Source organism: Mauremys reevesii, linkage group 2, assembly GCF_016161935.1.
Source record: "Mauremys reevesii isolate NIE-2019 linkage group 2, ASM1616193v1, whole genome shotgun sequence".
Taxonomy (NCBI): Eukaryota; Metazoa; Chordata; order Testudines; family Geoemydidae; genus Mauremys; species Mauremys reevesii.
The window spans coordinates 170287512-170311020 of NC_052624.1; the positions used below are offsets into that span (position 1 = coordinate 170287512).

Here is a 23509-nt window from a genome sequence, read left to right on the forward strand (position 1 = left end):
GATTTAGCTAATATTCAGAAAGGGAATCTAGCACCTGCCTTTCAGTTTTGAACACCTCAGAATTCAGGAGTGCTCAAGCTCAAGCTCAATTTGGGCAGCTGTTACTTCATTTCTCCCAAATCAAATATACTGATCCACTGTAATTTGCTGTAGAAAAAGTAGGATAAAATTGAGCAAGAAATGCTTCCCAGTGGTTTTTAGGACTGGAATTGCTATTTTCAACAGCCATTGCCTTTTTTTAATTATTATTTAGTTGTTTGAAAGGAAGACAGTGATATTGCATTGGCAAATTCCACATAGAAACAAAGAGTGGAACAAAAGACTAATAAAGGCACCTTGACATTTCCCCATTTATGGAGGACAGTCTTATAATATGCATCCAGATATCCTCCAATCACACAAGCTGAAAATTGTTGCACTTTACTGCAGTTCTGTAACCATATGGGAACCAATCCTGTCTGTGTTCTGTGCACATCCAAAATTCCTGCTGAATGACCTGCCCTGGGAGCAAGTCACCAGTGACCCAGGGCTGGGGCAGAAGGAGGGTGCAGGTGTGTGGGGGGGAAAGAGCCCACGGCAGGGGGTGTGTGGGTGGGGGGCACTGGTGGGGCGGAAGGGGTGCCCAGAGCTAGTGCAGCACGAGGTGTGGGGAGACCAGGGCTGGGATGCCAGGGGGTGTGGGTGGGGGGAGGGAAGAGCCAAGGGCTGGGACAGCAGAGGGGTGTGGGAAAGGGGAGGCCCAGAACTGAGGCGGCAGGGGGTGCAGGTACAGGGGGAGAGCCCAGGGCTGGGGTGGGGGCAGCCAAATTTTATTTTGCTTTGGGTGGCAAAAAAACTAGAGCCGGCCCTGCCTCTGCCAATTATATCTCAGTATTAACAGGATCCTTTGCTTTTCAGTTACCCTTGTATTGGTTCAACATGCCTGCCATCATGAAAGACTGGATGGACAGAGTCTTGGTCCAAGGATTTTCTCACAACTTCCCACAGTGTTATGATGATGGCTTGCTCAAGGGATGTTCCTCGAACTGTTACATTAGGCCAGGGATTGGCAACCTTTGGCACATGGCTCACCAGGGTAAGCCAATCGTGGCTCCCACTGGCTGCGGTTCACTGTCCCAGGCCAATGGGGGCGGTGGGAAGCAGCGCGGGCCGAGGGATGTGCTGGCCGCCGCTTCCCACCATCGAAGTCAACAGGAATTGATAGACTGCAGTCAGGGTAAAATTTGGCACATCTCTTAAATTCTATAGCAGCACAATGCAGATGCTTGGAAGTTCTAGTTAAGAATATTTGTGAGGAAGTCACATGGGATTAATTCCCTAAAACTGCTAATCAGTCTCCTATGATGCTGATTGTGAGGATACGCATACTTTAAAAAAAGTGTGTCAGGATGCCAGGCATAAGGGGGTCTTGAAGGTTCTAGAAGGAACTGTGCAGGGAAGAGAGAGCAATGTAGAGCCATATCAGCAAGAGTTCAGCACTAGCAATTGGAGACAGATTATCAGGAGACCAAAATTAAGTGGCCAGATATATTTTTAAAAAACTCAACATGTTAGGTACTGAGCTCTTTTGAAAGGCTTTCCCCAGTTATGGCTGTTGAGCTCTTCTGAAAATTCTGGCTTTAAGGGATACTATTTTTATTTATTTGACTAAAAATTCTGGTTCAGTTACATAAAAAAATATTCCTGAGTCTTTGCCACAGTTGTATGACATTTATGACTTCACATGCAGGGAATACATTTGCCACTTTAAAAAAAAAATCTTATTACCTGCAACCAAAGGGGTTACGTCCTCTCCGAGAGGGAAACCCCATTGACTCCAAACAGACTAGTGCGGAATATTAAAGAGCATAAAACTTTGTTGCTCTGCTTTTCCCCCCACAAAGGTGAGTCATGCAAGTGGATTCCTCACCATCAGCAGAGTTTGCAGCTGAATGCATATGGCAGGAGGGGGACTAAACCCCTAAACAGAAGGAAGTGAAGATCTCTATGCTACCTGGACTCTGAGAGGGCAAGGTTTTCAAGGTGTAAACAAGAGGTCCCCAGCTGTTTAGCCTGGGTTAGCCCAAAGAGACAAAGAGCTTACTTATTATAGAAGCTTCTATTACCTTTTGTAACAAAATTGTAATTAAATTTGTGTATCTATGTTTACATTCTTATACATTCTAAATAACTTTTTCCTATTAATAAATCTGTATATAGTTTATTGTAGGACTGTCTACAAGCATTGTGTCTGTTGTGAGATCTAAGGTGTGATTGACCTGGGGTAAGTGACTGGTCCTTTGTGATTAGGAGTAACCTGAATATTGCTGTGATACTTGGTATAAGGGACCACCTATCAAAAAGGCAAGCTTACCTGGGTGGTGAATCAGATCGGAGTATCCAAGGGGACTGTCTCAGACTCCATGTTAAGGCTGTTATAGTTTACACCTGATAATTAGTTGGTGAAATCTAAATTTAGAGCTCACAGCCAATTAGAGGTTTGTGTCTTGAGTCACTGCAGTCAGCTTGACAATCCTCTTTACTGATATGTTGTTAGTAATTGCTCTCTTTGTCTAACATATCCTGTATCCATTAATCCAATTACCTCTCTAAATATATCTAATAAAAGATGTGGGCCTATAAATATTACAAATTGACTGTGAAATATGTTCAAGACATGGAGGAAAATAGAAATGTAAGTTGTCTGATCATGAATCCAAGGACCACTGATGTGTGTGGGAGGGGAAAGCATATAATATCCTCTACCATACATTCCTTTCTTGGTTTTCATATTACTGATTTCACAGGACAGCCCCTAAGGACACTGAAGTGATAGTTACTATTTGTAGCAGAAATTGCCCTATTTATTTTATCTTTATTGGTTCGACTCAGTAGGTTTAAATTTCTGTATTAGATGAAGAAATCATCCATCATATTTCTGGTCCTTCTCATTCCTATTTTAAAGATTAAACACAGTAGCCTTCCTACACCCAGCTTCACTCTAGTGTTTATATTTGGTAGCCTGTGTGTGTGTTGTGCATAATATGTATTATATGCACAACATTATTATTGTACACCTTCTCAGGTATAAATCCATGGTAGGCCCACATCTTGAATACTGTGTGCAGTTGTGGTCGCCCCATCTCAAAAAAACGGTATATATTGGAATTGGAAAAGGTTCAGAAAAGGACAACAAAAATAATAAGGGGGTATGGAACAGCTTCCATGTGAGGAGAGATTAATAAGATCAGGACTTTTCAGCCTGGAAAAGAGATGACTAAGAGAGAAGGATATGATAGAGGTGTATAAAATCTTGACTGCTGTGGAGAAAGTAAACAGGAAGTGCTGTTTAATCCTTCTCATAAACACAAGAACTAGGGGGTCACCAAATGAAATGAATAGGCAGCAGGTTTAAAACAAACTAAAGGAAGTATTTCTTCACAGTCAACCTGTTGTGGAACTCTTTGTCAGAGGATGTTGAGAAGGCCAAGACTGTAACAGGGTTAAAAAAAAAATAACTAGATAAGTTCATGGAGGATAGGACCATCAATAACTATTAGTCAGGGTGGGAAGGGATGGGGTCCCTGGCCTCTGTTTGCCAGAAGCTGGGAATGGATGACAGGGATGGATCACTTGATGATTACCTGTTCTGTTCGTTCCCTCAGGGGCACTTGGCATTGGCCACTGTCGGAAGACAGGATACTGGGCTAGATGGACCTTTGGTCTGACCCAGTATGCCCCTTCCTATGTATGATTGCTGGGTAGTTATGCTAAGTCGCACATCTGTACTCTGTATTATGTTCTTCCCAGAATGCTCTTCACAGTTGTTCACTCACGCTAAGGTATATCCCATAACACTTTGCACAGCTGAACTGTGCTCTTGGCTCATACAAATACATAACCTGACAGAAACAAGATGTATGACTAATAAATCCTGGTACAATTAAGAAGTGCCTCCACAGACACCTCGAATGAGGTATCCAAAACAAAGATAAGAAAAGTACAGGACAGTGCAGAAAAATCAGTATAAGAAACAGGAAGAGACTAGTGGGGTTATGCATACAGTGCCTTTAGCTTGTAAACAGCCACAATATAAATACAGATAGTCTTGAATGCATACTTTGGAAGCAGACCTATGCAAGGTGAATGCTATGAGTGGAATGTATGTCTCCTTTTTATGTTGTACTGCTTTTCCTTTGACCAGGGGTGAAAGTAACTTAAAGGACTTACCAGTATGCCGGAGTCCTGAGTGGGGTGTGTGGCCTCAACTGGAAGAGGTGGGGCCTTTCAAGATTTAAAGGGCTGGAGCCCCAGGGCCTTTAAAATCACCCCAGAGCTACCAGCTTCAGAGGCGGCTGGGAGCCCTGGGGCGAATTAAAGGGCCCAGGTCTCCAGCTGCCGCGGCGCTCCGGGCCCTTTAAATCAGCATGGGAGCCTGGCTGCCAGAGCTCCAGTGGGATTTATAGGGCCTGGGGCTCCCTGCAGCTGCCGGAGCACCTGGCCCTTTAAATCCCCACTGGAGCTCTGGAAGCCGGAGCTCTGGCAGTGCTTTAAAGAGCCCGGGGCTCCCCGCAGTGGCTAGAGCACTGGGCCATTTAAATCCAAGCCCGGCTGCCAGACCTCCGGTGGCGCTTTAAGGGGCCTGGGGCTCCCCGCAGCAGCTGGAGCCCTGGGCCCTTTAAATCACCATCACGGAAGCTGGTCCAGTCCGGCCTGGCATACTGGCTCTTGCCAGTGCGCCATACCATACCGGCTTACTTTCACCTCTGCCTTTGACTGACTATGCACAGCTGTTTGCACTCAAATATTTTTTAACCGCAAGTGTAGTCAGTAATTGGCTATATCTAGTCAAATTGCAAAAGGGTGTAGAATTAGATCAATTAGGTACTTTTTGGACATAGATAATGTAGCTATAATAATAAAGGTGCAGACACCTTTTTTTATATATAAACAGATTACAATACATGCACCGATATATTTTATTACCCTGAATTATTTTGAAAGTTATTTGATTGGAGAGAACTCCAGACTAAACCTTTTCCTGGTGATATACAGGATAGATCGATAGAAAAGAAATTATTACAGTTAGGAGATTGAAATTCTCTCTCCCCTCCCACATGATGTCAGCCTTTTCCTTCACATTGCTGTGTAAAGTAGCAAATATGGATGAACTCCTGGCCTACTGAAGTCTAGGATTTTTGCCACTGAAATCAGTGGAGTCATGATTTAATCTAACCTTTTTAAAAGCAATCTAAACCAAGCTACTGTACTCTGAATCAGAATTTGGTAACTATTATGCATGATGTCTCACAATTTGCTAAAATGGATACCAATAATTAGCTTGTATTAACAATGGTCTATTCCATCTGAGGATGCTTAGACCCACCAATCAGTTGAACTGCAAGTCTGCTCTAGAAATTATTTTGGAGATGTTTGATGGTCTGTGTTATACAGGAGATCAGGCTAGATGATCACAATGGTCCCTTAGAATCTATGAAAACAAGACTTCTATTAACTCTAGAGATTAGAGAAAGAATCAAATTTCAGTTTGACAGTGCAATTGTCTCAAAATATTGTTAAAATACAGTGCTAGTTATCTCCTTAAGAAAAGGAGTTCAGAACTATCAGCTTTCGGGGGGGGGGGGGGTGAGGAGAGAAAAGCGGGTGTCTACTTGCAAACAGGGCCGTCCTTAGGATTTATGGGGCCCTACACAGCATTATTAAACTGGTGCCCCTATGCCCGATTTGCTCTTATCAACACAAACATAAGCTTACAGTATTCTACAGAGGTGTGTAACTATTATCTCCCTAACACACACATGCCCCTTTATACAGCTGGAGACACCAACATACTGACCTCCTAGTAAGGAGACTGCAGCATGTGCTGGGTGTGCGGGAGTCAACCTGCTCTTACTTGCTGTCCCGGTCATAGGTGCGGACTCTGTGAGTGGGTGTTCCAAGGCTGGAGCATCCATGGGGAAAATTTAGTTGGTGCAGAGCACCCAGCAGCACCAAGCTCCCCCACTCTGCTCCCCTCCCTCTGTGCGCTGGAGGCCCTGCGCTTACCAACTCCTCCCCCTCCATCCCAGTGCTTCCAGAGTGCCGTGAATCAGCTCTGGGAGGGAGGGAGAGGACCAGAGCAGGGACTGGGCGCACTCGGGAGGAGGCAGGGAAGAGGTAGACGGGGGCTTGGGGGAAGGGGTTGGTGTCAAGCATGCATCTGGCAAGATGAAAAGTTGGCGCCTATTGTCCCAGTGGTGCCCCAAATTTTCAGGTGCCCTACATAGTCGCATATGCTGCATATGCCTAAGGATAGCCCTGCTTTCAAAAGAAGTTAAGTCAGACACAAGAAACAGAGGCAGAGAGAGCCATTCCATTCCCCCGTGCCAAATCCTGGCCAGGCAAATAAAGTAGAAAAGTTTTGCCTACAGATATTTCAAGAACCCTTATATTCATCCTAGAGAAAGCCCAGGGCATCTGTGCAGCCTTGTCATTCCCAGGTCTGGGAATTTCCTCTTGGTGATGATGTTTCTCAAGTCATGAGAATGGGTATCTAGTCTATACTGTCGTTTAGTGCAATACCACCTGAAGATAGAAATTCAGATGCTTCAGTGCATATTCTTTGGTACGTAATATTTTTGTTCTTCAGAGAATCAATTTACAGCTCACTACAGAATTTCTGTGTAAAAGTATTCTTTAGAGATTCTGATGCATACATAACTATTTTACAAGGACTGGGTGAACTGTAAGTTTCCTTGAACAGGAACCAAATAGCTCCTGGAATTTAGTAGCTCTGCTTTCATCATGAAATCTGTGTGTCAATTTTTATTAGTTACCAACTATTTCTCCTACAAGGAACTAATAAACTCTACCAGATTCGCCAGCAGAACTTTGAAGCTTCTTGAAGTACAACTATGCTAGGTTGTTCGCAGACCTCTTCTCCTTGTGCCCCACACTACTTACCTGGTCTCAATTACCATAGCATTGGAATGCCTCACAAACTTGAGTGACTTTATCCTCACAGGCATCCTTGTGATGCAGTGTTCCCTCTAATTTTTCCCCACACATGTGCCGACTGAATTTTGTTATGTGACACATCACCTCCATACTGGTGCACATAACAAAATACATGTTGTGGAGGTGGGGCCGAGGGGTTCGAAGTGTGGGAGGGGGCTTGGGACTGGGGCAGAGGGTTGGGTTGCAGGAGAGGGGAGGGTTCCAGCTGGAAGTGTAGACTCTGGGGTGGGGCCAGGGATGAGGGGTTTGGGGTGCAGGCTGCCCAGGGGCTACAGCAGGGAGAGAGGACTCCCCCAGCTCTCTCTCCCTGCAGCAGCCCCAAGGGGGTGGGGGGAGGAAGAGGCGCCTCTCTCCTGGCTGCGGAACTGAGCCCCTATGTATGGCTTAATAGGCAGCTGCACAGCTGAACAGTTTAGAGGGAAACTTAGTCTGTGAGGTAGGAAAGAATTCTGTGCACATTGCACATGGAGACTGAGCCACAGAGATTAACTGACTTGCCCAAGGACAACACAATAGGTTGCAACAGGACCTCACTACAGGATGAAGCGCTCTACAGCAACATGTGCAAAACTAAGGTTTTGTTTTCACTGGAGATTTAATCCAGGTTCAACCATGAATTTTCCCCTTAACATGTTCTATATTCACACATCAATGCTCCTCTATTGCTGCTGGACAGTGAGGTGGCCACCTCACTCTGAGCTGCGGGGTGGACCCCAAGTTAATTTATCTTGTGTATTGCTAACATAAGGTTAGCTACAATGCAAACAAGGGCCACAGCAAATCAACAAACCTCTATGAACCCTTTTAAAAAAAAAATCTCATGTGGAGGGGAGGGAGACAAGGTGGGTGAGGTAATAGCTTTGATTAGACCCAGGGCCAGCTCTAGGCACCAGCATTCCAAGCATGTGCTTGGGGTGGCCCTTTTCAGGGGGCAGCACTCCAGCCATTTGGGGGCAGCACTCTGGCCTTTTTTTGCGTGCAACTCAGGCTTTTTTTTTTTTTTGGCTTGCGTGGCAAAAAAACTGGAGACAGCCCTGATTAGACCAACTTCTGATGAGGGGAGACAAGCTTTTGAGCTACCCACAGCTCTTTTTAGGGTGACCAGATGTCCCAATTTTATAGGGACAGTCCTGATTTTTGCATCTTTTTCTTATATAGGCTCCTATTACCCCTCACCCACGTCCCAATTTTTCACATTTGCTGTCTGGTCACTCCTAGCTCTTCTTCATGTCTGGGAAAGGCAGTCTTATGATTTGTGATCTTTTGAGGCTGTCAGTACGCATTTACCCACTGACTTCAATGTGGCTACGCAGTCTGTACATCAGGGTAGAATTTAATCTTTGAAACTAGAGCAACCTATAAAGAATAGAATGGTTCAATTTTCCTTTTGCTTGTACAGATCTTCCCTCCTCTTCCCCGGCCTGCCGGCATTTATGTAGTTAGTGATCCGGTTTTGTTGGTGTGTTTTCTCATGACTCCTCCCACAGCTCGGGGGAAGGGGGAAGGAGCGGGCGTCAGAGAGTAGGTATCAGCCCAGGCTGTTGGTAAAATTGCTGAAGCCAGACAGCAGTGGCTCGAACTTCCTGGAGCTAGTGCTCTGTGAAGAGGCAGGTAAGAGAGCGCTTTCACGCTGTGTCTCGTTAACCGGAGACTAGATTTTTGTTTGTTTGTAAAGATTCATTGAGTTACATCTAGGTCTGCCTGGAATCCGCTTCTCTTTATTTTTCCTGGACGTTTGGGTATACATACTGGGTGTGTTAGTGTGTAATAATATTAATATCAAGGACTTTGGGGTAATGAAATGAGAGAGGAGGGGGAATATGTGACTCTTCGATTGTCTTCCTTCAGCAGACTTCCTTTGCTATTGCCGAAGAGGAAAGTTAGTTTCAGTTTCTCAGCCCCATGTCGTAAAGGCCGATTTTTTGCAATCTCTTACCAAATGCTAATGGTGGAACAAGCCTTCTAGATCCCTTCCCCCTGCTCCAGCTCCCAGCGCATTTCAGCCTCCTAGAATATGGTAAATATCTTGTAAATATTTAGACAAACTTTCGCTCTTGCAAACGCACCCGCTGCTGCAACAGCAGGTTTTCAGAAGCGATTGTTGTGTCCTGATCCCTCGATTCAGTTGCTTTTTCTGGTGTGCTGCCGGGGCTTGAAAAACTGGCCCACCGACTCCCAACCGAAGGAGTAAGGCTGATCTCCTCCCGGTCAGACATGCCTTAGCCCCCGACAGCTGCCTGTCAGTCCCCGGGACTCCTTTCAAGCGGCTAGGTTAAGTGGGGAAGCGGGTCTGCAGGAGAGGACACGGTCTCTTTAACAGCCACCTCGCCCAGGAGTGGCTCCGAACTGTCCGTCTCTGCTGGGCGGAACTGAAAGGGAGCGTGCGCACGGGGTGAGTCCCCCAGTTTGTACCCTTGTCCCGGACCAGAGCTGGGGCTTTCTATGCAAATGACGGTGTGATGCGATTAAAGAGTTCTCGACGCCTTGCCGGGGGGTTGTTTTCCCGAACAGTGACGAGTATATTTCATAAATAAGCTCATCCACTGGGCTGCCTCCTTCACTGCTTCCTTTCGGTGACAGTCTCTGTCTACACAAGGCAGCAGTAGAGGAAGAGGATTTTTAATCTCTTTCTCTCCTCCCACCCCCGGCCTGAGGTGGGGAGCACCCCGGCCTGCTGCCAGCACAGGGATCTGCTCATCCTTCCTGGCTGGGAAAGTAGTGGGGATTTCCATACCCCATACCCACGCCGAGGATGGAAGGGGGAAGTAGTGAGAATTTTCACCCCTGCCCCCACTCTCCTGGCACTTGCTTATGGGTACATCCTACCTGGGTTTTGGTAAAAAGGGCCCTCATTTATAGGGTTGCCAGGTGTCTGGTTTTCGACCAGAATGCCCAGTTGAAAAGGGACCCTGGTGTCTCCGGTCAGGACCACTGACCAGGCCATCAAAAGTCCAGTCGTCAGTGCAGGCAGGCTCCCTACCCAGCTCCACACAACTCCCAGGAAGTTGCCAATCTCCCTCTGGCTTCTAGGCAGAAGGATGGCCCAGTGCCAGCTCAGCAGCTCCCATTGGCCAGGAACCACGGCCAATGGGAGGTGAGGGGGCAGTGCCTACAGGCACAGGCAGCACTGAGAGCCATGTGCTCGCGCCTCCGCTTAGGACCCAGAGGGAGATGCCAGCAGCTTCCCGGGAGCTGCCTGAGGTAAGCACCACCTGGAGTGCATACCCCCTCCTGCACCCCAAACCCTCATCCCTGGCCCCACCCCAGAGCCTGCACCCCCAGCCAGAGCCCTCACCCCCTTCTGCACCCCAAACCCCAGCCCAACCCCAGAGCCTGCACCCCCAGCCGGAGCCCTCACCCCCCCTGCACCCCAGCCTGGATCCATCTGCACCCTAAACCCCTATTTTCTGGCCCCACCCCGGAGCCCGCATCCCCCAGCCCAGAGCCTGTACCGCATCCCAACCCCCTGCCCGGAGCCCTCTCCTGCACCCCAAACCCCTCATCTCCGGAGCCTGTATCTGCAGCCGGAGCCCGTGTCTGCAGCCGGAGCCCTCACTGCCACTCCCCCCCCCCCCGCACTCCAACCCCCTGCCCAGTGAAAATGAACGAGTGAGCAAGGGTGGGGGAGAGTGAGCAGGGGCATAGCCTTGGAAAAGGGGCAGGGCAGGGGGCAAGGGTGTTCGGTTTTCTGCAAATAGAAAGTTGGCAACCCCACTTATTAAACATTTCAAGAGATGGGTGCAGGACACTAATGAAGCATAAAACATTATTCCCCTGAAGGGTTGGGGCAGAACACAGTGACGGGGTGTGGCCTCGGGATAAGATACGCAAAGGGAAGTGTAAGACACTGATTTGTGGGTGAAGCTAAGGCCACATGAAGGAACCCCCACCATTCCACCCACATGATCCAAGCAAGACTGGAGGACCTTCAGTTTATGAAATAGGGAAGTCACTAGTGCTCCCCAAGAAACAGAGAATTACTGTTTTTCTGCGTGGTTATTCACTTCTTGTCACTTCACTAGAAAGTAGAATAATTGACATACCCCAAGAAACCACCACAAGTCCTTCAACATAATGAGCTCTAATCTACATCTAGTACATCCTTTATGAGGTTTCAGATTAGTTATATGAAAACCGGATTTTTTTAAAAAAAAAAAAAGTCAGAACTGAAGCTTAAGTAATGACTTGAACACCCAAATAATTGCTTTGATGACAAGAAATTTTAGCTTTGGATCTTACGTTTTAGCAGGCTCAATATACTGTGGTCCTAGTAAAAAATAAATCACTGACCATAGCACCAGTGAGAATCCCTATGAGGAGGACATTGTGCATGTCATCTGAGGATGGGAGGAGATAAGAAGTTCAGACTGCGAGAGGAGGACAACTATACTGAGTCGTAAAACAAGGAACTGGGCTTACAGAAAAATAATCTTACAGTTATGCAGCATTACTCCTTTTGCAGCGACACTTAAATGCATAACTTGCATGTCCACCTTATGAAGTATTGTAGCATTGGGGTTTTTGCATGTGCATATTGGTTATGTGGATGAGAAATGACTAGAATACGGTAATTCTTGACCAATTGCATGTGCAAATGCCTGATTTAGAGAGGTAAGTTACAGTAGGTGTGCAGTTGTGTACATGCATTTTGAAAGTCAGGCTATGAAATAACGTGATGCAGGAAATGCAGTTCCCTGTGCTAAGTATTAATTGTTCTGCTGTAGAAGAAAAAAAAAAAAAAAAAGGACCCTGAGGGCATGAATTCATTTCTTGGTAATATAAGACTGTGAATAGTGTGTGTGTTTAAAACTGTATTTTTAGGTCTACCCATGTATTGTCACTGAGTTAGGATCTTAATGTTATAGGTTTATAGATTTTAAAATGCATTTAGTCACGTTTATATTCGGGGCGGCTCCAGGCCCCAGCACACCAAGCGCGTGCTTGAGGCGGCATGCCGCAGGGGGTGCTCTGCTGGTTACCGGGAGGGCGGCAGGCGGCTCTGGTGGACCTCCCGCAGGCATGCCTGCGGAGGGTCCGCTGGTCCCGCGGCTTCAGTGGAACATCCGCAGGCATGTCTGCAGGAGGTCCACCGGAGCCGCGGGACCGGCGACCGGCAGAGTGCCCTCTGCGGCATGCCGCCGTGCTTGGGGCAGCGAAATGGCTAGAGCCGCCCCTGTTTATATTACATGGCTTTCTTTCATTTCAGTGAAAGGATTCCCATTTTCTCAGGATGTTTTTTTAAGCTACACACTTTGCTATTTTCCTCCCATTGCATTCTTTGAAGTAAAACTTTAAAATGATATTACATGTGACTTCCACAAGTTTAGCCTTCCAACACTTGTATGTGGTAGGGCAGCAATGTTCACTCCATTTCATACATGGGGAACTGAGGCAGAGATGCAATATTGCCAACCTTAAATGTTCAAAAGGCATGAGTCAGGGCTAGGCTCCCACTCCCTGCCCCCCAAAAGATGATTTTAGAAAGTTAATTTTGGATTCTTTTTATTTGCCTTCTTGTTTGAGTCTTTATGGGTCACATTTTAAAACTTTTCTCTGCAACCACCAGGGCTAGGAACTATTTTTATTTTTAAAATGAAAAGTGAGATTTTCATGTAATCACATTAGCCCACGATCGTCCTTACTTATTTCTTGATTACTTTCTTATTTTTACCACACTTTAAGAAAGGACACTGTCACAAGACTTGCAATAAAATCAAGAGTTGGCAACACTGCCGGCAGCACTTGCCCAAAGTCTGGAGCAGAGCTTGGAATAGAACTCAAATCTTTACTTTCAGTCCCATGAGATTATCTTCACAAGTGTGAAAATCCAGACTGAGGAAGATATAGGGTAGGTTAAGAGCAGCTAGAGTATGAAAAGATGGATCATTTGATAGCTTTAGGTGTCAGAAATATACAATACAAATACTTTGTCTTCATATAGCAGGACCTTTTATTTAAGGATCTTGAAGTGCTTTTACCAGTTTAGTTAAGCCTCACAGCTCCCTTATGAGATCAATGATGTGCATACCATATAGCAGGGGTTCTCAAACTGGGGGTCGAGGTTATTACATGGGGGGTTGCGAGCTGTCAGCCTCCACCCCAAACCCCGCTTTGCCTCAAGTATTTATTATGGTGTTATAAATTAAAAACACTTTTTTATATATTTAAGGGGGGGAGGGGTCGCACACAGAGGATTGCTATGTGAAGGGGGTCACCAGTACAGAAGTTTGAGAACCACTGCCATATAGCATGGCCGATGTATCAAAACTGATAGCCATGTATGGCAGGGGCTTACCTTCCATCCATGTGAATGCAGCCATTGCCCAAGTTTCCTTGCTTGTAGGATAGCTCTCCAACTAACTGAAACTATATCCTTTCAAAGTAGTGACAGGTGATAAGAGAAGACTCTGATGTAGATATGTTCCGTCTTCTCTTCTTGGGCCATAGGCTCTCTGTCACGATTCCATGTCAATCCAGCAGCACCCCGCTGGTGGACTCATGGGCGGCAGGTTATATATTTGTGTGGGGCTCGGGCCCCACCAATATTCAGGGCTGGGCGCCCTGCTCCAGCAATAGTTGGAGCTGGGTCTCTTCCCGCCCCCCCCGGTCCTGCCTGGATCGGCCCCAGCCACCGCAGGTCTCCCCCCGCCGCCACGACCCTGCCTGGAGCAGGTCCCAGCCCCCGCCTGCCACCCCCCCTCCGCGTGGTCCCCCCCCCCCTCCGCCGTGTTGTGTTGCGTCCCTGCCTGGCAGAACGCAGCGCGCTGCTGCCCCGAGGGCTCCCAGCAGATTTGCTGTCTGCTGCCGCAGGGTCCTAGTGCCTGCCCTCCGCCAGTACTGGCAAGGCAGGCTGCCCTTACCCTGAGCCTCTCCAACCCCAAACCCTCAGCCCCAGCCAGAGCCCTCATTCCCCCCCGCACCCTAATCCTCAGCCCCAGCCCTGAGCACCTCCACATCATGAACCCCTCATCCCCCTGCACCCTAATCCTCAGCCCCAGCCAGAGCCCTCATCCCCCCACACCCTAATCCTCTGCCCCAGCCCTGAGCACCCCACATCATGAACCCTCATCCCCGCACCCTAATCCTCTGCCCCAGCCCTGAGCGCCCCCACATCATGAACCCCTCATCCACAGCCCTCACCCACAGCCCAACCCTCTTCCCTAGCCCTGAGCCCCCTCCTGCATCATGTACCCCTCATCCTCAGCCCCACAGTCCTCACCCTGCACTCCCTCCTATCCCCAAACTCCCTCCCCCTTCCCACATACCCCTTCCCAACCCCAAACTCCATCCCAAAGCCTGCACCCTTCACCTCCTCCTGCACACCCACCCCCTGCCCCAGACCAGAGCCTGCACCCAGCACCCTTCCTGCACCCTAATCCCCAGCCCAGGATCTGCACCCCAGACCTCCCCCGCCGAGCCCCCTCCCAGAGCCTTAGGCAGGTGGGGGCGGAGTTGGGGGCGGGTTCTGGGCCCCACCAAAATTTTTACAAACTTCATCGGCACATGGAACGTGAGGACCATGTACGAGTCAGGAAAGACGGCGCAGGTTGCAGACCTGGCGACGCGACCTTCAGGTTGATAGCAAAAAAATGGGCTATACCTGGAACCAGCTAGAGCGAATGGCCCAGGATAGAAGACTCTGGAGATCTGTGGTTGGCGGCCCATACCCCGGTTGGGGTGACGGGCATGAATGAATGAATGATGCCACCCATGGGACTCTCAGGGAATGAGGAGCTCAAGCATAAGTCCTTTGACAGAAAAGCTCTTCTCTTTCCCCAAGTTTACTCCCTTTGCCGGCCCTTAGTTTCCAATTCAAGACAGGTTTTTCTAGCTCTCTAGTCAAAACAGTCCCTCCTCCAGGTTCCCTAGCCAAAGGCAGGCCGGTTGCCATGGAACCTTGGTGTGCTAGTCAGTCAAGTAAAGGCTAAAGCTCCGTTATTGATTCTGCCCTTGAGGAGGAGAAAAAGGCCAGACAACCACAGGCCATCATTGTCAGCATTCACAGTTTGTTTAGCTATATTCTAGACAGCCACTCCCTTCTCCCACTCCTTAATGCAGTTAGTTTCCTGCTGCCCTAAAGGGCTAATCTGCTGCAGCTGCTAGCAGCCAAACCTTGACAACAATACCCTGTTCCCAGGTCTGTGTACTTGGGCTTCTATAATCATCCAAACCTATTAATTAAGCCCCTGGCCAGGGTTTGAGGGAGAAGAAAGCAACCTAGCACTAACCCAGGTAGCTTCTTAAGGCTCGTCTTCGTTACAAAAAAGAAAAATAGGTGTGTTCCTAACTCAAGTTAGTTAAATGCAAGGTAATATCCTAGTGAAGACAAGGCAGTTTGTAGTTTCCACACAAGTTAGCAGGTTGAGTTAAAGTTTAATGTGAAAATTGTAAACTGCCTTGTCTTCACTAGGATTTTACCTCTTCTTAGTTAACTCAAGTTAGCTAGCGCAAATAAGAATATGCACCTTTTTTTCCCCATAGTCAAGATGAGGTCATAAGGTATACTTCTACTCAGCTGCCTTTTCACCAGTTCTTAATTGGCTTTTTCCAAAGGCTTTCCCAGGCTTGTCTCAGACTGTTAGACTGAAGAGACTAACAACTCTGTGACTTTCTTTATGGTGTATACAGGGATCCTCACAAGAAGTCTTGATCCTTTTGTACTCTCCCTTTGTTCTCAGGGAAAGGGGCTACTTATATTCCCTAGCACCCTCTGATAGCCTCTGACTCCTATCAACCTGAGACTACATTTCTCAAAAAGCAGCAAAGAATCCTGTGGCACCTTATAGATTAACAGACGTTTTGCAGCATGAGCTTTCGTGGGTGAATACCCATTTCTTCAGATGCAAGACATTTCTCAGAATTCCAGCCATTCTAGAATGAAACTGGGGTAGGGCTGACTCTTAGCATGTCTTAGAGCACACCTTGTTATACTGTGAGAAGAGAAACTTTCTTCCGTGCTCAACAAACCACAATCTCTGCTGAGGGTTTGCAATGTTTATACAGAGTGTTAGTTCATAATTCATGAGTGTGTTAAGGCAGGATCCTGAGGCTCTGGGACTGGTGATCTGAGGAGCTTGAAGGAGCAATAAGAAACAGTGCAATTCTGCCACTTTTACTCACATTGAGTAATATCTTATTCCACAAGTACTCCCATTGATTAAGCGCTAGGCATTTTTAAAATCCCACTGTGTCTATCTCTATTTTTAGGTGCCTAAATACCTTTTGAAAATCTGGTCCTTAACTTCTCTGCTCTTCAATATTCTCATCTTTAAATAGGGGTAATAATACTAAACTGCTGTACATTACAAGCTGAGAACTGATTAATCAATTTTTGTACAGTGCATTGAGATCCTCCAGTAGAAGAACAAAATACTATTATGATCTAAATGTTAGAGTGACAGTAAGTCACCATAAACCACCACTTGTGATTTTTGGACCTGATTCTATGAGATGCTGTTTGGTTGCCAACTTTCTAATCAGACAAAAGCGAACACCCTTTCCCCGCTCCTTCTTCAAGGGCCCACCCTGCTCACTCCACCCTCCATCGCTTGCTCTCCCCCACCCTCAGTCACTCGCTCATTTTCACTGGGCTGGGAGGGTCCCTTTTTGACCAGGTGTTCCAGTTGAAAACTGGACACCTGGCAACCTGAATCAGCTCTGAGTTGGGCCCACTTACCTATCATTTTGTGATGCTGATAAATAAACAAGATACTATGTTCCTGTGACGGGGTTCCCAGGGTGCACCCTGGGACCACTGAGACCTCTTGTCCCACCAACTTGGGGTATCCCTCGCCCAGTGGCAGAGCCACCGGGGGCGGGGGCAAGTGGCTGAGAATCCTTTCCTGGCTAGAGGCTTTTTTTAATTTTACTCACCCGGCAGTGCTCCAGGTCTCGGTGGCAGGTCCTGCACCCTGGGACCACTGAGACCTCTTGTCCCACCAACTTGGGGTATCCCTCACACAATGTGATGCTTTGACAAGCTAAAACTTCTGGCAGGTACTGTTCTTATACAGATATCCACAGGCAGGGACACACCCAACTGAGTTACATGAATGCTTCTCCCAGCCACTCATGAATATAACAATAGAGAGGCTCCAGCCAATTCCCCCCAGCTCCGCACTGCAAAACTGTACTGCCTTGCCCTAGTCAGAAGCCTGACCAGTGTAAGTTCATTACCCAGTCCGCCCCTCCCTCAATATGGAGAGGACACAAACTAGTCTTTGTAAACTGAGCTGAGATTTCCCAAGCACTTCAACCAAAACACACTGTTTTAGGTAAAATAGAAAACAGATTTATTAACTACAGAAAGAGAGATTTTAAATGATTATAAGTAGTAAGTGTAGAGATCAAAGTTGCTTACCTAAGAACTAAAAGGAAATTTGCAATTGAGTTCTATAAAGTAAACAGGATTTGAATCAAGCAGTATCTCACCCTGATAGATGGTACAAACAGGTCACAGATCTTCAAGACACAGGCTGGGACTCTCCTCCAGCCTGGGGCCCCCTCCCCTTTTTCAAAGTCTTTGTCCTCCCAGCATGTTTCCAGGTGTTGAGTTGTGGAAGGGTGAGACCGAGTCATGATGTCACTTCCCCTCAGGGAACGTGAGCTGGGTTTAGACCGTTGTGAGACAGGTTAGTTTTACCCTGCTGATGATGTATTGTTGCAATAGTAATCCTGCTCAGTATAGTTTCTTTCAGCTTGCTGGAAGGATCTATGCTTGTCACATGGGTGTCTGCCTCCATTGGTCAAGCATTCTACATTGTCTTAAGTGCTACCTCTGAAAAGTCTCCATTGTGTACAGTTCCTGGGATAGTGGATTCTCTTTAATGGACCATCAGCATGTCAGGCTACTCACTGTTGGACCTGAAAGGCCGGTTGTGGGTGTTCCCAGCCTCACAAAGTATTTCGGTATCACACACATAGCAAAAATTCATAACTTCCCTTACAATGATAGCACATACAATCCAACAGGATATTAATGTCCAACAGATCAAGGCTTTTAAAATGATACCTCACAGGCATACTTTGTACAAAACGTATCATGATTATATGAGTGGTAAATACGGGGGTGCCAGGGTGTTTCTTTGAGGTACACAGTGCCCTGAGGCCCAGATCCTCAAAGGTATTTAGGCACTTAACTCCCATTTATTTCAGTGGAAGTTAGGCATCAAAATGCTGTACCGCAGGAGGTCAGACTAGATGATCATAATGGTCCCTTCTGACCTTAAAGTCTATGATTCTATCTGGGCCTACCTGCATAACTAGATCTTCATTTACTGTGACATGAATGTTGGATGATGACACTTTCTTTGTCTTCTCTCTTCATGTTACAGATCCAGGACTATTGTATTTTTGTAAACCCTAAGTTCTTGGAGGCTACAGACATGTCACTGGAAGATATTCACATGAACACGCAGGACTTGCTGCAGAAAGAAGAACTAGATGCTGGAGGGTTTGGAATGGTTTCTTTATGTTATCACAAGAAATATGGGCTTGTGGTATTAAAAACAGTGTATACGGGACCCCAGCGCACAGAGTAAGTTGGAGAGGGGGCTTGAGTCTCAGTTACACTAAGGCCCCTTTACATCACTCGGACAGTGTAAAGGGGCCTTACACCCATTTTTGAGGCCCTTTTACACTGCCAAAGTAGTGTAAAGAGATCTTAGAGTAAATGGCAATTCGGTGCAGAGAATATTTTCAGGATGGATATAACGTGTGCAGCACATTGCTGTATAGTGAACTTGCCAAACTGCAGATGATGGAGAATGTGTTCTACATTAGGACTAAGAGTGATTTATGGTGATTATGTGGGTGGAATCTGTTATTAGCCAATTGCATTTCATTAGTGAAATATTGCATGGACTGTGCAGAGAATTCGTCTTCACTAGCTGTCCTGAACTATTATGTACTATCTCTATGTGCAGCATTGCTGTGTTCCATCCCAGTGGCAGTTGCTGTGATCCCTACATTGCATTTCTCTGCCTCATTGATTGTTGTAAAGCATTTTTACTTTATTTTAAAGGGAGGCAGTGTTGCCTAATAGATAGAGCACTGAACTTGGAGTCAAGTCCCTGCTTTGCCACAGCAGGAGGGAGGGAAGGATAGCTCAGTGGTTTGAGCATTGGCCTGCTAAACCCAGGGTTGTGAGTTCAATCCTTGAGGGGGCCACTTAGGGATCTGGGGCAATAATTGGTCCTACTAGTGAAGACAGGAGGCTGGACTTGAAGACCTTTCAAGGTCCCTTCCAGTTCTAGGAGATTGGTATATCTCCTATTATTACCTTAGCTACACTGTGTGACTGTGGGTAAGTCATTTCCCTGCTCAGTGCCTCAGTTTCCCCATTTGTAAAATGGGGATGATGATACTGATCTCCTTTTGTGAAGAAATTTGCTACAGATGAAGAGAGAGACTATATAGCATTTAAAATATTTGGAAGAAAGATGTGGTATATGGATATTGCAGGCACCAGTAGGACTTTCCGCTAAGGTTTTTATTTTTTCTCCAAAGCTAACCTTTCTAAAGCATTGCGTCATCTTGATAATGAAGTTCTCCATTACCTGGGAATTTAACAATTTGCATATGGGGTCCTTAAAAGCAAATAAATTCTTGTGTGCCTAAATGAGAGCACTTTTTTTTAAGCATGTAAATGAAAAACACAATCAGGCACTTAACTGGAAATGTCCAGTTAGGAGTAGCAGGAAAACAATTTCTGTTATTTTAACTAATGCTGCCCGGGCCAACAGCCAGGTTTGAACCCCAGCACTTACACCATGACGAGCAGGAGCTTCTGTCCTTTGAACTGAAGGCCTAACGACTTGAGGTCAAGTCCACTGGCATTTAATGAAAAGACTCCCATTAACTTTGAGTCAGGCCCTAAGTCCATTAGCTGGGAGCAGTAGTAGATCGTAAACCTCTTATGTGGACCAACCACTAGAAGGACACAAATACCCACATTCTTCTAATTCGGTATAAAAACTGACCTGAGACTATGGAACAGTTCCCAGTTTAGTTTCAAGAGCGGGAAGTGAATGAAGAGACTCTGATAGTCCACAGACTGCCGCCTGCAACGCTTTTCTCCCCTACCTTCTGTCTGCCTTTACTGTTTTTCTCTCCTCCTCTATCTCAATTCCTTAAGTTTATTTTTACTTAAAATGTTGATCAAAAGCCTTAAAAAAGCTCCTATTTGAGCCTAGAGCATCTGAAAACAGCCAAGCCTCTTCTGTCTTGCTATAGAGTGACACTCAAGGCTGGAAACAGTTAGTTTCCCTTTGAATCAGCCTGGGAGCGTGCCAGCACACAACATACTACAGGGAAGCTGCTGCTTCCTCTTGCATTATGGCCACAATTCTTTTTCTTCTCACTAACTTTACTCTTCCCCATTTAACACAGTGCTTACAAGGTTTTGTTTTGTTTTGTTTTTTGTTTAACATCCTTGATGAGCTCCTAGCTGTGCGCTCTTGAGTGATGGTGCAGATCACCAGCTGACCAAGCAGAATGTGGCTTTCGACAACCAGTGTTGCAAACCATTAATCCATAATAACAAGGATTATGAACATCCAGTATCCACAGCCAGTGCTTAATTTGTGCCTGGGCTTGCCGGGGCTAGGTCCTGGCACCTCTAGGCATGGCAGTTCAAAGCCCTAGCACCTCTGGGCTCCCAGGCAGAAGCCACTGCTCTCCGGCCACCCAGCTTTGAAGGCTGGGCTGGCACCAGCAGCAGTGCAGAAGTAAGGGTGGCAATATCCATACCATGCCACCCTTACTTCTGTGCTGCTGCTGGGGCTGTGCTGCCTTCAGAGCTGGGCAGCCAGCCAGCAGCCACCGCCGCTCTCTGGCCACCCAACTACTGCTTAATTTGTGCAGCTCTTTCAGTACAAATTAAACACTGTCCACAGCCATGGTTGGATGACCCCTCTGTAATAAATCCTGTCTGAAATTAACTTTTAAATCAGTCCCGGAATACTAGTGCTTTACTAAAGAGTCCTAGGCCTTGTCTACTCTTACAGCACTGCAGCGGCCCTGGTGGAGCTGCGCTGCTGTAGCGCTTACTCCCATCAGCATAGGTACTCCACTTCCCTGAGGCACGGTAGCTAGGTCGACAGGAGAAGCCCTCCTGTTGGCATAGTACTGTCTACATTGGGGTTTAGGTCAGTGTACAGTAATTGTGTCACTCAGGGGTGTGGGGCGACATAGTTTTACTGACACAAGTTGGTGACCAAGCCCTACGTACCCCCATTCAAGTTCCTGCACTAACTATCCAAAGCCCTTTTATTTCTTTTTCTCTGTGTCTCCCTCTTTCCCTGTGTGTTTTAGGCATCTCACTTATGGATTATTCAACCAATAGGACAGTGTTTCACAAACTTTTGAAAACTGAGCCCCCTGTGGGAATATGAAACTAATTGTGCCTCCATCAGCTCTACCATCTATTGCTAAAAGCCTACCCTGATTTTATAATGTTATGAACTTAGATTGTATTTCTAACTGCCTTCTTAATTTTTTATGTTAAGCAATGACTTACAAAGTATAGTCATTGGCATCTGAGTTAGTGTCCACTGAGATGTTCATACCTTTCAGATCTATTGTTTCAGACTGGCTGCAAACTCCGGCAGATATAACTGCATCAGTTACACTTGGGTCATGGTTTGAAATTTTCGTTCAAACCCGCAACAGCTAGAGGCTAATGTTTTTTTAAATGAAAGTAGAGATTCTATAGAACAATTGTGAGGTCTGTCTGTGTCTCCCCTTCCCCTGGCTAGTTCTTCATCCCCACAGGAGAGTGCATAGAGCACTTTGGAAAATGCAATTTTAAAAGATTAACTTGCTTTGAAATTCTAACTACATTATATTTTTAGCTATAGAGAAGGCAGTGACAAATCTAAAGTAGTCTGTGTTTGGTATCTCACTGTGTCTGTAATAAATTAAGCCAATTAATAGCCATGTCCTCAAATATAATGTAAACCATTTTTCAAAATTAAAAAAAAAAGTTATTGAAGCCTTAATTTTCATCAAGTTTGTAAGCAGGCTAGATACATGCAAGTCAGGGATCTGCATACACACATCCAGCACTGCATACACAAAGCATGTATACCTGCACACTTACTGAAAATCAGGCCCTAAATTAAGAGTATGTGGACAGACTAGTTAAGTAGGGAACGAAAATAAAAGTTACTAGGCTAGAGGCTCAGATGGTATAAACAGAATTCAGTGGATTTAAACCAGTTGAAGACCTGGCCCACCTTAAAGAGGTCATGAAGATGGACTTACTTTTCTGGCCATCACTTTCACTATGAGTCAACAGGATATTTATGCTTTACTATGCTCTTACCAGTCTGATACCTGTACACAATGTAATCCTGTTGTTTCCATTTCACAGATATAATGCTTCCCTTCTTGAAGAAGGAAAGATTATGCGCAAACTAAGTCACGATCGGGTGGTGAAATTACTAGGCATCATTCTGGAAGATGGGAACTACTCTCTGGTGATGGAGTATGTGCACAAGGGAAACTTGATGAAAGTACTTAAAACAGTGAGTAGTGAAGTAAATAATCTCTCATATGTGCATTCATTAGTTACTATTGTGGGAAGCTGATACTGCTGAATATCTTAAAAATCACTTAAAATATGCAGTGTTTTTTCTGGTATTTTTAGAGATTTTACTTTATGCTTTTATTTGGCAGAAAAAAATAATCAGTGATTTGCTTGGTGTAAGTTTTGGTTTAGGAAGGTTACGGATGAAATGTTGTTTATACCTTATTCATAAGGGGAAGTGAAAGCAAACTTTCCAATCAGTGTTGATAAGAAGTTTTAAAAGGACAGGATGTGGCTTTTGTTGCCAAAGGAAATAACTATGAAGATTCTATGCAATGTCTGATCCCCTTTTCCCTGCTGTAGGGCCAAATGCAGCCTCTGCCTCTACAGGTAGAGCAGATTCTAAAAGCAGCAGAACTGCTGTGGTTCTCACAGGGTGCAGGGGAAGGGACAGGCGATTGAAGGGTTATTTATACCCTGTGCACTATAGGATGTCTTTCTCCATGGCATGTGGAGGGGATTGGAAAGGTGCCTGGGAATGGTCAATGAATCTGCCATTCTGTGCATCCAAAGGCCTACCATCCCTCTGGCTTATCCATATAGCGGTGTACAAAGTCCTAGTTTCAGAGGGGTAGCTGTGTTAGTCTGGATCTGTAAAAGCAGCAAAGAATCCTGTGGCACCTTATAGACTAACAGACGTTTTAGAGCATGAGCTTTCGTGGGTGCATCCACCCACGAAAGCTCATGCTCTAAAACGTCTGTTAGTCTATAAGGTGCCACAGGATTCTTTGCTGCTTTTACAAAGTCCTAGTTGTTACTAGTAGTGGGCTAGAGTACTGGCAGCAGAGTACCTGAAATGTTGCTCTGATATCATACTGCTGGGTAAAATAGTCTTTCCCACAACCACTCTCAGACCCCTGCTGTATATCCCCTTTAATTTACAATGTGTGCAAGTAGGGCATCCTTTAATCCCTAGTGAGTTAG

General features: G+C 46.1%; 2 protein-coding genes across 7 annotated transcripts in view; one reads left to right on the plus strand and one right to left on the minus strand.

Annotated features, from left to right (window-relative positions):
- Positions 1-23509, minus strand: part of DUSP22 (dual specificity phosphatase 22) — a 176611-nt gene that overhangs the window by 120800 nt on the left and 32302 nt on the right. The window contains exon 1 of one of the 2 annotated variants that reach the window (XM_039521404.1): positions 13292-13317. The exons of the other annotated variant lie outside the window; for it this stretch is intronic. Within the exon in view, the coding sequence (XP_039377338.1) occupies positions 13292-13302 (11 nt within the window). The 5' untranslated portion in view covers positions 13303-13317. Of the gene's footprint in view, positions 1-13291; positions 13318-23509 lie in introns of those variants that run through there. 2 annotated transcript variants of the gene reach the window in all.
- The window catches only part of RIPK1 (receptor interacting serine/threonine kinase 1), a 63888-nt gene that overhangs the window by 14463 nt on the left and 25916 nt on the right, over positions 1-23509 (plus strand). For 2 of the 5 annotated variants that reach the window (XM_039521393.1, XM_039521396.1), the window contains exons 1-4: positions 8478-8607; positions 8848-9013; positions 18330-18532; positions 22370-22523. In XM_039521393.1, coding sequence (XP_039377327.1) covers positions 9011-9013; positions 18330-18532; positions 22370-22523 — 360 coding nt within the window. In that variant the 5' untranslated portion in view covers positions 8478-8607; positions 8848-9010. Of the gene's footprint in view, positions 1-897; positions 1010-8463; positions 8608-8844; positions 9014-18327; positions 18533-22369; positions 22524-23509 lie in introns of those variants that run through there. The other 3 variants (XM_039521394.1, XM_039521397.1, XM_039521395.1) reach the window with 3 other exon arrangements.